At 38.7% G+C, this 13,269-nt stretch overlaps 1 protein-coding gene across 1 annotated transcript; it reads right to left on the bottom strand.

The window, feature by feature from the left end:
- Positions 1 to 4,962: 4,962 nt before the first annotated feature.
- Positions 4,963 to 8,003, bottom strand: LOC306876232 (homeobox protein Dlx1a). The gene is made up of 3 exons (XM_079427241.1): positions 7,008 to 8,003; positions 6,549 to 6,748; positions 4,963 to 6,300 (listed from the first exon to the last, which is right to left on the bottom strand). Exons 1-3 carry the CDS (start codon positions 7,318 to 7,320, stop codon positions 6,055 to 6,057), a joined length of 759 nt encoding a protein of 252 aa, XP_079283367.1. The 5' UTR covers positions 7,321 to 8,003; the 3' UTR covers positions 4,963 to 6,054.
- Positions 8,004 to 13,269: the final 5,266 nt, after the last annotated feature.

The raw sequence follows: 13,269 nt of genomic DNA, 5'->3' as shown, positions 1-13,269 counted from the left end.
AATTTCTTATGTATCTGTTCACTGGAGATTTCGAATGTAGTTTAATTCCTTCTCTCTGTTTAGTTCACTGTTGGTATGGTTTATTTCGCAGATCTGTCCACGCCTTCTTCTTTTTGCTTCGGCGCCAGTTGAGTCTCTAGTCTTTAATAAGTCTGGCTGGAGACGCGATGCAACGTCTTGTAAATGTTTCCCACAAAACCCACAAATTTAGGCTATCTTTTGTTGACTAACGTGACAGGTGTGTCTAGCTTTCTCTGTAATAAGTAGGTCAAGAGAGTTTATGCAACCTTTTTTTGGGTGGGAGTCGGAAAATAGCTTGAACACGGTTCTTCTTTAAATTCACTATAGGCACTATAGTATGACTTTTCTTACATTTTCGGATACATAAAACTTCAGGACAAAGGCTCGGAGAGCCCAACAGTAGCGCCTCGGGCTGGGAATGAGCGCGCAAACACGCCCCGGCATGAAGGCGTTCTGCTGGGTTCAGACTCTCTGGAGTCAGAGCTCTGCGCTCCAGACGTTTTATGAAGTCAGAGCAGCCAAAAAGGCAGGCTCACAAATGCCCCGAGCTAAACAACGTGGAAAAATTTCTCACAACTTCCACCAGCCCACGCACAATACAAGGCCTTTGTAACAGGGACTTGACTGCCTTGTAGCCTAAATTAATTTTCCACTCCATATAACAAAGGAAAACTTGTTTATTTGTTTAGAGGCTTTGTAGAAAATAAAATGCCAAATTCTGTGCAGGGGAATTTGAGTAATGCGTCAATGCTGAACCCGATGCATGCACATTTAATGCATCACTTCAAACAAACAAACAAATAACCGACAAAACTAAAAGTGTTAATTACTCAAATAAAATTTGAAGTAAAACCAACGCGTTGTCAAAGCAAAAGCATGCAAAATTTTAAACTCCTAAAATCAAGAAGAAAAACGAAGATGTTTTTAAACTTTATTATAACATAATGCATAAACTAATTTATTACAGTGCAGGCCTAGGCTATTATTAACTATGTACGACACGTGTCAAGGCTAGTTCACTTCTCAAATTAAAAGATAAATGCTTGCCCTACACATGGCTTAATATCCGTTGTTCTTTTTGAAATAATACAAGTAACACGGGTTGCATTTGGTGTTACATTAATCTGTTTATTTGAGGGCTGAAAAGCTATAAAGCAGACTGATGTAATGAGGATATATCCTGTCAGTGATTGTCACATTACAAGATGTTATGGTGTCGCCCCGGGCTGAGACTACGCCCGTATTGAAATGTGCCCCGCAGAGATCCACAAGATCCAGACTTTATCCGTTCAACAGCATAAACACGATGGGAAACGTGAATGCCGTGTTTAACCAATAGCGGTCGGCTTCATTTAGAGCGCCTTTCCGTAAAGGCCTCAGCAACTCACAGAACAGTTTACCGTTTACCCACGCCGCGCGTCCCTTGAGACGAGCTCTCGGGAAGGTCTAACGCGATCAAAAACAATGAAATATCACATCAAGTGCAGCGCAGCAGCCCTCCAAGCAAACCGGATCAAGTTAACCCATATTCCAAACGCAGAGCAAGCCAGACGCTTAACCACATGCACCAGCGGGTTTTGCGCCGGTTCTGTCAGCCTGTATTTTTGCTGTCTCAGTGTATCTGGCAAACATGACCATAGTCCGTGTTAACATTGATTAGGTCTTTCAACTCAGGTGGTTCAACGTGGACAAGTGTCACACCTTGCAAATGCAAACGAATGTAAAATTGTATTGGAGCTGTCTGCAAGCGCATGCTCTGCGTGCCTTTCTCTCTGAAAGATTAGCAATGATGTGGTTTTAGACACTTCCGGAATCCTGCAGACAACTTGAAAAATGCCATACCCCATCCCTAATTTATACTCTGATCTGTAATTTTATCCACAATTGCTCCAGTTGAGCATCCTGGCTCCCCGATCTGAAAGCCTGCAATTACTATATAATTCTTCGCAATTTTAGATGTCCTAATATGGACTGTAATTTTTGCGCAAGACAATTTCCAGCTATTTCAAGCATCAACATTGTCAAAGTTGTATGTACATAATAAATGGTAATATCAATGCATAGTTTTTAGCATAACATCTTGACTCCGCGATAATTATATCCGTTTGGAGCCTACGCAAAATTAGCCTGAATTGCATGGTAACTGCTGCTTTAAATTTTTAAAAATTACTCATAATTTTCCCAAAGATTACCAAGATCTCGAGTGCACAATGTCATCAGCGTAATGAGGAGTAAACATTTATGCTAATAATCAGCAATTTTTTCCATCAGCTATAAAGAGGGAAAATAAAGCAGGATTTTTCATTCCTGCTCGGAGAGCGTCTGTCAGCTCTAAGCCCGGCTAGAGGAGGCAGATTTTGGGACCCAAAGAGCCGAACCTATGCCATGACTGCTGGATGCTCTTTTCATTTTCTGCTGCTTCTCTCAAGACTGATAGGCACCTTACAGCTACTATAGACGATCTGCCAATCTTTGCGTCCTCGTTTATTGCAGATTAAGGTAAGGAGGATGCGCATTCATTTTACAAACATTTTATTAACTACATTTTTTGCACACGTTATTATTAGGTATTATGATAAGTCAAACGATGTGGTTTGAAATGCGCGCTTTGCATCTAAAGCCTCTGGGCAATTTTGAAATTTTGTCATAGCATTACTGGAGCTTCTAACATCGCCGGAGCATCCTTCAAAAAGTAACAATAATAAAAACGCTGTCACTAAGCGAATAATAGCCTATTGGCTAATTTGGCGGCTAAAAACGTGCAGTTCGCTGTAATATCTTATTCGGTTATGTGGAGGAAATAAAATATAGTAGCCTACACCATTTGCTGCTTTGAATCAGACTAGAGAGGTCTACCTCATTAATAAAGCTGTCCGAAATTGCGAGATAGTTTGTCTATAGAATCCAGTCGAAAATAAAGCAGCCCTTGTTGTATAATTTCACCTCTGCCTTCATCACTCCGGCATTGTGCTTTTGCTCATTTTGATCCCTCTTCCCATTGACAAATCTCTCGGTATACACCTGCAAGCAATTTGCCAGCCTTACTTATAACTACTGCTGCGCACCTATTTCACTCTCTTTTTTTCCTTTTCTTTTTTCCCCCATCGCACAGCAAATTTTCTTTCAGCGCGCTATCTCTTTTGTTAACAAAAGATTCCACGTGCGAAAAAAATTGCTCATAATTATCCCGTAGATGGGAAGCTGCATTAGAATAAGTAAGGAGGGAATGACTGTAATTATGTCTGGTTTGATGGGCCCGGTGCGTAATCAAGAGGAGAATAGAGTGAAATAACGCTGACCCTCTCTGCTCCACAGCTGCATGTCGGAGAAAGAGACAGAACAACACGGCTTCTTCTTTTATTCCTTCCCAAGAGTTGCGTTTGGAATATTTTTAGGAAAAAAAAGATATATTTTACATTTATACGTTTGTAACACTCGTCAAATCTGCGGTACAAGTTGTTACATTGAGTCATATCAGTATTAGCCAGTCTTTAACAAATGTTCATCGGGAAAATAGGTGTTATTTATCCGCATTCTGAAAATTAGCTAGACGGCTGGAAATTCCCTAGAGAAGTATAAACACATGAGTGCGATTTACTCTGGAAACCGGTAAAATGGAGACAACATCAAAAGCATGAAACGAATTAATAAGCATTGTGATCTATAACCTGATACCACGACAGAGACTGTAAAGAATAATAATAATAATAGGACTGCTAAATTGTTTAAACAACGATCATATAATAATAATAAAATGAAATCATACATATATATTAATCTAGAGTTGTATTAATCTTAAATCTGAAAGAACTGCTGGAGCATTGTGCTTGTGATCAGAGCGCAGGAGGCCATTTCCTGCTTTGACCAGGCCATTTTTAAAGACCACACATGAAGAGTGTCAAAATTTGTCACAATAATTGCTGCACCCCCAGCACCTACTGCAATGGTAAGAACTGAATACTCAAACAGCAGATGCAAGCAGCTGAATTCACTGTATTTCTAATATCTTAGTTTCTCTTTATATATAATATGTTTAATTATATATATATGATGCAGATGTATTCAAATCTTATTGTTCAAATCCAATTTTAGACCTTACATTTTTTATCATTATTCATTTAATCAATAATAATAGGCTTATAATTAATAATAATAATAATTAAACAGGTAAATTCAACTATTTAGAATAGAATCAAACGACTATATCCACGAAAGAACAAAATAATAGCTAATATTATAGGGAATATTATTCTATTATTGCTTGCCGGCATCTATCTGCATCAGAATTTTCTTAAAATGCGCAGTTAAAGCATCAGCCCCAAACAAAAGACACTTTGAACATGTCATTCTTTACCTATCTGCATTTGCCCCCCTCTCAGCCCCAGTCTTTCTTCATCTGCCCCTCTATGAGCGGCACCTGCCCGATTATTCACTTAACACACGGCCTTCAAAAGCAACCCCACAAGAGCAGAAAAGAGCTTATAGCGGCTAAACGAAAGTGAAAAGAAATGAAGTGCCCTTATTGTCGGAAGAATGACTGTGTTACAGAAACCACCACAAGATTAATCGGTGGTTCAGATTGCAATTAAAAGCTAGAGGTGTCATTTAAAAAAAGACACAAAATGGCTAAATTGAGGAAGAAAAATATGAAGATTTTTGTAAATTTATTTACGCTAATTTAATATGTGTATGGAAATGGCTAAACTCTTTTTTTTAATGACCAAAATGCTTTTTTATTTTGTTTGAAAAGCGCGGTATCTGTAGACAACAAATATTTTTGGATATTAAAACAAGTTGGCTAAATATTGAGATATTGAGGCCTATTTATTTACAAAACAAGTTTGATTTTTGCATTAGTTGCATTCAGTTGTGTCATCAGTTAGCTACCTGAGTTTCGTTCATATTTTGGCAAAGCAATAAACGTTGCGATGACATTTTGTAACTTCTTTCATAAGCAGATTTTTACTGTTCGAATTTACACATTATACAAGACTCCATGGAACAAAAACAATAAATTAATGTGACCGGTATCAGCTATAAAACTATTTTTCAATGTGAAACGGAAAGACACATGAATTTTAATCAACACAATCTTGTTTAGATCCTTTTGCACAAATTATTCAGCACACAACAAAAACGACTATTTCTGTACATTAGAGCTGTCAACACTTCCCATCTAACGGTGATGATAGACGCGTTTATCTGCACTCAGCTTCTCTTTGTAGGATCCAAAAAAAAACACTCAGTTTTACAAATTGGGTTCAAATCCGAGGGAAGTGTTTCTATTTTATAGTGCAGCTGCAGCCTCGCATCATAATTTAAAGAACATTTATTTTAAATAAAACATACAAACAGATTAAAAAAAATCTAAATAAGTTATATTTAAATAAACACAAAACGCCATACATACAAAATAACTTTGTTTAAAGATTTCTTTGTTCCCTTTAAAATGGGGAAAATCTTGAGACGTTCATACTTGCTCAAGGTGTGATTTATCCCAGTTTTTACACATTCACCGCGCCACGGCGAAGCCTGAAGCGACTGTATGAGCCCGGTGTTTCACAAGAGCTTTTGGAAAAAGCGCATTTCTGTGTGATGTTCATGTCGCGCTCACTCGCAGCCCAGCACTTTGTTGTGGATGGACAAAGCTGTAATTCCAATTTTCTTACGGAAAATTACAAATTTGAAGAAAATGAAATACATTTCTGACTACAGTTTCATGATTTTTTTTTTTTTTACACATCAAAAAAGTCACGGAAAGGGGGAGAGTAGCAGCTTTGATTTGACCCACTTTCCCGGCATTCCCTTCAATTCAAAAAGAGACGCGTTTCCTCTCCGGTGCAGACGACCCTCGCTCAGTCCACTCTGGCCAGTGTGTCAGCAGGTGTCTTTTAGAGAGCGTCTCCGGATCGCATCTGGTCTGGGCTGCGGAGGGCCAGTGTGTGTAAGGCCGCAGAGTGACTGGCCTGTGTTGGGTCCCCTGAACTGGGCCACTGGTGGATAGAGGGGCGGGGTTGTGTCAGCAGTGCTGGTTCACATGAGTTGCGGCTGCTGCATAGTGTCCTGGTGTGCTGTGGGATACCATGAGGTGTAACTGGGAATATACGAGGTCGGTGTGGATGTTTTGACGCTGGCTGTTGAGTTCCAGACGGGCGCTACGGATGGAGATCCGGTGGACAGTCCGCGCCCGTTAGCCAAAGCGCTCGTGTCTATTGTTCCTCCGCCTTGCTTCATCAGTTTCTTAAACTTGGAGCGTTTATTCTGAAACCAGATCTTAACCTAGAAAAAAAGGCGAGGAAAGTCAGAGCGAGCGACAGCATCTTTTTCTGCATCTACATAGCATGCAATCGAATCGTTTCACGCATTACTTTAATTCTCTTTAAATATTTCCCTCAAACAGATGCAAACCTTGAAACAGGCCCGTGTTATATAGAGTTATCGAAACGAACATGAGAAGATGTAATTAATAAAACATTGAAACAAACTCTAATTCGTTTATTGGAAAGGCGCAAAAGCCGAGCACATGCCTGTGTTTGCGTGAGCCCCAGAGACGCGGCGAGCTCGGCTCTCTCCGGCAGAGCCAGATATTGAGTTTGCTGGAACCTCCTGTTCAGAGCCTGCAGCTGGAGGCTGGAGTAGATGGTCCGGGGTTTGCGGATCTTTTTGCCTTTCCCGTTGAAACGAACCTCTCCTCCTTCCACCACGGTGTTTTTCTCTGACTCCGGCGCTGGGAGGGAGAAAGAAAAGAAGCTGTCTCACCGACTGTTCATGCAGCGCGGCTTACATCACTGTGCACAAGTTTTACAGGCGGCACTTTAGGTATAATTAGCCTTAATTGCATACATTGTTTATAGCATTACGCAATAAATAATTACCAAGCCTAATAACAGCACATCTGGGCTACTCCAGCCCAACATTCTCGCAGCGTGCCGACAAAAAACGCAACGACCAGCGAAGACCAAAGACATGCACGCAGCATTTCTTACCTGGCTCCTCCAGTCTGGTCTGCGCCAAAGCCGAGTTGTTTGGGTAAGTCTGCACGGTGCTGAGGTACGGACTGGAGGAATGGCTACCGACCGAGTTGACGTATGGATAAGGCAGAGATCTGGGGAAGGACGGAGCCGGACTGTATGCGCTGTCGTGCTGTGGGTGTCCAGAGGAGTGTAAACAGTGCATTGAATAATGTCCGTGGGTCATAGACGAAGGCGACATTTGCTGACTTGGTGGCCCAAATTCCATGAACACGTTCTTTCCTGAGACTGGGCTGTTTAGACTCTCTGGTATTGTAGACATGGTCATGTCTCTCGCTCTCTATCTCTCTCTCTCTCTCTCTCTCTCTCTGCTTTTTTGTTTTCTTCTATGATCTGAGTGAAGGTTGGATCCCAATTTAAGCTCAACTGATTTTTTCACTTTCCATTCATAAGAAAATGTAGTTTGTCTCTGTGAAAAGTCTAGGTACGATGCTGTGGATCCACACAAACTCGCTCAAAGGTTTGAATCAGGGAATCATGAATATTTATCCAAGGTGCACTCTGATTGGTCCACTCCCTCCAAGAGCGACACGGATTGGTAATCCGAGGGTCGGGTCCGACGGACCTGATAAACTCAAGAAATAAGACCAACCTGTGACTCTATTGTGCAATGCTAATGTAGAAATTTAGGGAATGGACCGAGACGCATAGGCCGTGCGTGGAGGGCTCAAACACCTTCCTGCCGAGCCACAACATTTACAACACACAACATTAAAAAATATCATCAAATTTTGATGTTTGGGTTTGATATTTGAGATTTGGTTTCAAACAGTGTTCATTAACACATAATAGGCCTACTACACATTAAAATCAATCATTAACATGTTCTTTCACTAACAATTTGTTTTCACATGATCAGTGGATAATAATAATAATAATGCCATGAAATTATTATTATTATTAAAGTAAAAATGTAATATAAATGAGTACTAACAAAATCAAACAAAATTATTTGACTTAAAAATAGAAAAAAAATTCGATATGCTGAACAAATTTAGCATGCTCTTGAATTTTCTGCTGGTCATGGCTTCCTGAACAAAGCATTTAACACCTAACAAATATGATTAAGTACAGGTATAAATGTGTGCCTCCAAGCAAAGATGAATTACTTTGATGATTCATTTGGTTAAAATGCTAGTCTCGAGTGCTTGAAGACACAGCTGAAGCCAGCTAAATTAGCATAACACTGTTGTTTAATTTTCATACGCATAATTAGCTGTGTATTTAACACTTGCAGCCGTTGTGCAGATCCACATCACTCGCGCGCGCGTGGGTTGATTTGTATTTTTTTGCGCTTGAGGATCAGAGAAACAGGTCGGTGTTATCTAGCGAATTCCTATCAGGTCTGACTTCGGTTGACGTTGCAGTGTTTTAGTTAATATTGTAGGCTACGGTTATTTTAAAATAGTCTGTAGGTTTTAGTTTTTAGATGTGAAGCTTAAGAGCGATTAGTGGCAGGCCCAATAATGCAGGAGAAGTTAAATAGGAAACATTAAAACAAATCAACAAATAACACATCTACACCAAAGCAATATATTGTACCAAGTTTACACTGCACTAACGTGAGCTATTATTATCACAACATTTACACATGCAGTTTAGATCAAATAAACTCAAAATTATATTTATCTACTTACTGATCCGTAAAAAAAAAATGTAAATGCCTTTTTTCTGAATTTCAAAAATTGGACAATAATCTTATGTTTGTATAATTATTAATGACTCTGCATCCAAGATTAAGGAAGCAAAATAAGAACGCACCAAAGTTAAAAATCATGCAATCGTATTTATATTAATTATTTTGATTGATAATAATTTTGACCACCAGACTGGGAAATTGTGGCGCAGAGTAGCTAATCTGTCTGCCTTTAAACTGATTATTTAAATAGTATTACTCATTTATAATCTGTCAAACATTTTCAAAGAACAAGCTGCATTTTGTTACCGTTTGGATAACCGTGACATTAAAATATTGGAGTAAAATTATAAACGGCGGCGCATGAAGTAACTGTAACCGATTGTAACATTTTTCCCATGTGTAACTCAGAAACATGTTTAATGACAGACACAGAAATTCAATCAAACGTTTTGTTTAGATATTCGATAACAAAGCGGGCTGAAGATATATCTCATTTCAAGATGACTAACATGCCAAGAGAAGAGAAAAATCACAAGACGCAGAAGAGAATGAGACTGGTACCGTTTGTGTGCGACTCCCAACGCGGATCACACCTCCACATCCTCCTCATATTTCTAGCTCTCTGCGGCTGTCTTTCCCCCAGTCTTCCTCGAAATGGTCATAATCTCCACATGTGTTCACTTACATTCCGTCATAATAAAATACAGTGAAATCAGAAAAACCTCGAACAAGAAAAACTCCAGAATATTGCACAAAAATGTCATTGGCACCAACACGATGCCCAGATGATATGGACTGACGACCACATTTGACAAATACCTGTTAGATATCCACCATCCTCAAAACTGTCCAATTTAAAGCCATTTGTATTTCAAATGACATTCGCAATCAACCTCGGGGATTCTCATCAACATCGAAAATAATGGCAGTATTACAGCCAATAATTATTACCATTCAGAACAAGTTACACGTGTCTATTGTCTTCGATTATTCTGAATTTATGAGATATATAAAGTGTTATATGGAATAAGGACAGCAAATTTCATGTGACAAGACTAGCTTCATATACTCAAACGTATAAAATTATTTATTTAGCAAATGGTCTCATTTTATCATTGATTTATTATAATACAGTGACATTATTATTATTATTGAACATGATTTGTAACATTTTAGCATTGCAATAATAATACATTTATTAGATCTCCAGATCTAAAGACAGAATCTTCGTGAGAAATCATTAACCTGTTAACCCGCATCGGCCCGCGGGCGGGCCGGAAGGGCGTGGTCGGGCGTGGTCGGACTTTTTATTACCTTTGTTTTAGAACAATATTCAATCAATTATCATTAACTATATATCATTTGAAAGCTAAAACACTCAAGATTAACGATGTGAGCTTGTTTTTGAAATCAATACACCAGAGAGGAAAGGGTTAACAGAAATGCTGAAAGACCGGCCATTTAAAATGAACAAAGCGAACCGCAGTACTCACGTTTGATCGCCAATAGCGCTGGTCAGCTCAGACTATTCCAAGACACACCAGCATACATTTCAAGAGAAGGGTCCACTCTTCAAAATGCATCCACTTTTTAATCCAAAACAACGAAAAAATAGGGGAAAACACGATAGATCCTCCTTTGTTTACATAAGCGATTCGAGTTATAGTTATCGATAGCGTCCATTTTCCAATAAATATCGATTATAATTCGTATTCCAGCTTTGAAACGCCATCTATTTCCAGCAGAATCGTCTCTTCCGAGTAAGAATAGCCCTCCCTCGTCTCTCTCCTTCAATCGCAGGAGCTGTTATAACCCGGGACAGTAAGCGCGTCCGTGAATGGGTCAGCGAGGTGTCAATCCGGACACATCACAATAGGGGTGTTTGAACCCAGCCAATGCCTCGCCAGCACAGTTTTGATGGATGGAAGTGTTAGCCAACCACAAGGACGTTTAAAGTGATTGACAGTTTGAATAGTTTACGTAAGATTGTTTAGAGAATAGCTCGGCGTATTGTCCGTGTGTTTTCGTGCGCTCTCGGGTTACGCATGAAGCGTACACATAATGGCGTCGCAGCGCTACACAGACTGGCTATCAGCGAACAGATGTTGTCCAAAGCTCACATCTGAATCTCTCCATCGTGGATCTTCGACTTGAGAAGTGTTTCTGTGGCGTTTGGTGGTGTTTTGGAGGACGTGGGGAGAAAAATGGCTAATTTAGTAGCCGAATACGCGCTGAGATCGCTGGGAAGCGTGGATAGCATTAGCACGTAAGTGTCTCCACCCTCCTCTTGAATGTTTATGTGTCTTTATCATGTATTTGCAGCTTTTGTTTCATGTTAGCTGTTTTAGATTCTAAAAATGACAACGGAGAGGGATAATATGAGGGGATTACATGAGTTTTGTTCGTGTGGGTGGGTGGGTGTGTTTGTTTGTGGGTATGTCCCGGTTATTGTGTGTGTGTGCGTGCGCGCGTGTGTGTGTGTGTGTACAAAATGTAAACAGTGTTGCAAGTTTGATTTGTTTTGCTTACACACTTTCTCACTCTTTTTCTCTCACTCTTCCCTGTCTTTTCAGAGGTCTGGTGAATCCAGATGGTCAGAAAAAAATATATTTTAGTGGCTGCTAGAGCGTCTTCCTCCACTGTAAATACTGTAAATAGTTTTTTTTTATTATTATTTAGTAATATTAGTAATAGTAATCTATTACTATATTAGTAAAATAGTAATATTCATAATATTCACCATATAAAATAAATAAAAAATACAAATGTTGTAAAAACAATGTATTTTGCATGTTTTGTGTTTTCACTAGTTCAAAAATGATCAAATCTGTTTTGGTTCACTGTTTTCATTATTGGAATTGTTCAGAATAAAGACTGTTTAGTTATGTTCAAATTCTGAAATAGTTTTGTGTTTTTTTGTGGTTTCATTGGTAGAGCAGTTCTGAATTGATATACATATGTAGTATGCAGTGTCTTATGGAGTCTCTAAATAGCATTTTTGAAAGGATTCCTAGACTTTTCTTGAAATAAAATATCCAAATGACTTTTCCAAAGCTTTTCTTGAAATGAAATACCATAAAGATGTACTTTCTGTAAGTCTTTACCTATAAAAAATTTATTATTTCATATTTTATTTCAGGAAATATTTAGGCGTTTTTTTTCAAAAATGCCATTTGTAGACTAACCAAATGACTAAATGAGTCAGCACTACAAATGCTGTTCAGAAATAGTTTTTTATTGTGTGTTTTGGTGGGCAGAGCAGTTCTGAATTGATATACATATATGTATTATGTAGTTTTGACTCATTTGGACATTTGTTTACAAAGTGTCTATTTGGGGTCTCCAAATGGCTTTTTTGAAAGGACGCCTAGATTTTTTTTAAATAAAAGCTTACAGAAACTACATTTTTGGGAGTATCATCCTCAAATTTGAATCAAAACATGGTCAGATGTTCAGCTTTATCTTTATGGTGTTTTCAGGCCTTTGGCATGAAAGTCTCATCCATTTTTCCCTTAGTGAGCTTCATTAAAACATATCGCGAGTCAATTTCATGTATATTTTACCTTGTTTTACTCTATTGCTATACTAATTTTGAGTTATTATGACTCTAGAGTAACAAAGGATCAAGTGTCTAGTTTCAAACAACACCAGATTTTTAAATATAGACCTTAGGGTTCAAGAGCTACAGACATTTTTATTTGGTTATATCGTTTTTTACAAAATGCTCAAAAATAGGGGCGCAGGGTAACAGGTTAAAATGGTATTTTGATAGGTTCTCTTCCAAATTGTTTAAGGATATTAATAGAAGTTAACTTTAGAATTATGTTACCCTAAGCTGAATTGCTTTTTCTCCTGCACTAGTCTTCTATTTTATTACAGAAGATTTGAAAAAATCTATTTAGAACCAAAAGGTTGCGTTGGCTAGTCATGCAACTTAAAAAACAAATCTGATATATTTAGAACCGTTTCCAAGAGTGGTTTTAATTTAAAAGGACGACAGAAAAACGTTGGTCTCTCTTAAATGAAATATTGACATCACATAACAGTATTTTTCTATCCATGTGGTCAGTCCCATAATAATTACACAGCTCCGTCCAACTGCGCACCGTGTCAGGATGATACCTCAGCAGTTTTCTGTTTAGAAGCAACTCAAATAAAGCAGCATGTGAGTTGATCAGTTAGAGCACTTTCCAGAGAAGAGGATCATCAAGATTGAGAGTCAAACACCTGCTATGCTGCCCTGATTTAGTGCACCACACCAGTTCAGGCCCACTCAGTGTGTGTGTGTGTGTGCTTCTGATCCAGACATGAGCTGACAAACTGCTCCAAATAAAGACAATTGAGTTTATGGCCTCATCCGTCCTTTCTCAACTGTAAAGGGACTTCCGAATTTGCGTCCGGAGTAAATTTAAGGCAAAGTCCCTGATTAGTTTCTGTTTTTGGTGGCACAGGATTCTTTTTTAATTGTTTCAATATGAAGCTCTCCTACCAGCTCTCTGGTTAGTGTGACCCATGAGATATCCTGTTGATAAAGTGTTCCTGAGAACCAAAGCCAAAATCCGGACAGATGTCTAATTA

The sequence above is a fragment of the Barbus barbus genome (assembly GCF_936440315.1).
Source record: "Barbus barbus genome assembly, chromosome: 10".
Lineage (NCBI taxonomy): Eukaryota > Metazoa > Chordata > Actinopteri > Cypriniformes > Cyprinidae > Barbus > Barbus barbus.
Note: the sequence above shows the minus strand (reverse complement) of the source record. Positions and strands in the feature narration are given on the sequence as shown.

Coding starts and splice junctions, on each gene's coding strand:
- LOC306876232 (XM_079427241.1), bottom strand. CDS start 7,320: ATGACCATGTCTACAATACCAGAGAGTCTAAACAGCCCAGTCTCAGGA. Junction 6,749..7,007: donor GACCAGACTGGAGGAGCCAG/GTAAGAAATGCT, acceptor TCTCCCTCCCAG/CGCCGGAGTCAGAGAAAAAC. Junction 6,301..6,548: donor TGGGGCTCACGCAAACACAG/GCATGTGCTCGG, acceptor CTTTTTTTCTAG/GTTAAGATCTGGTTTCAGAA.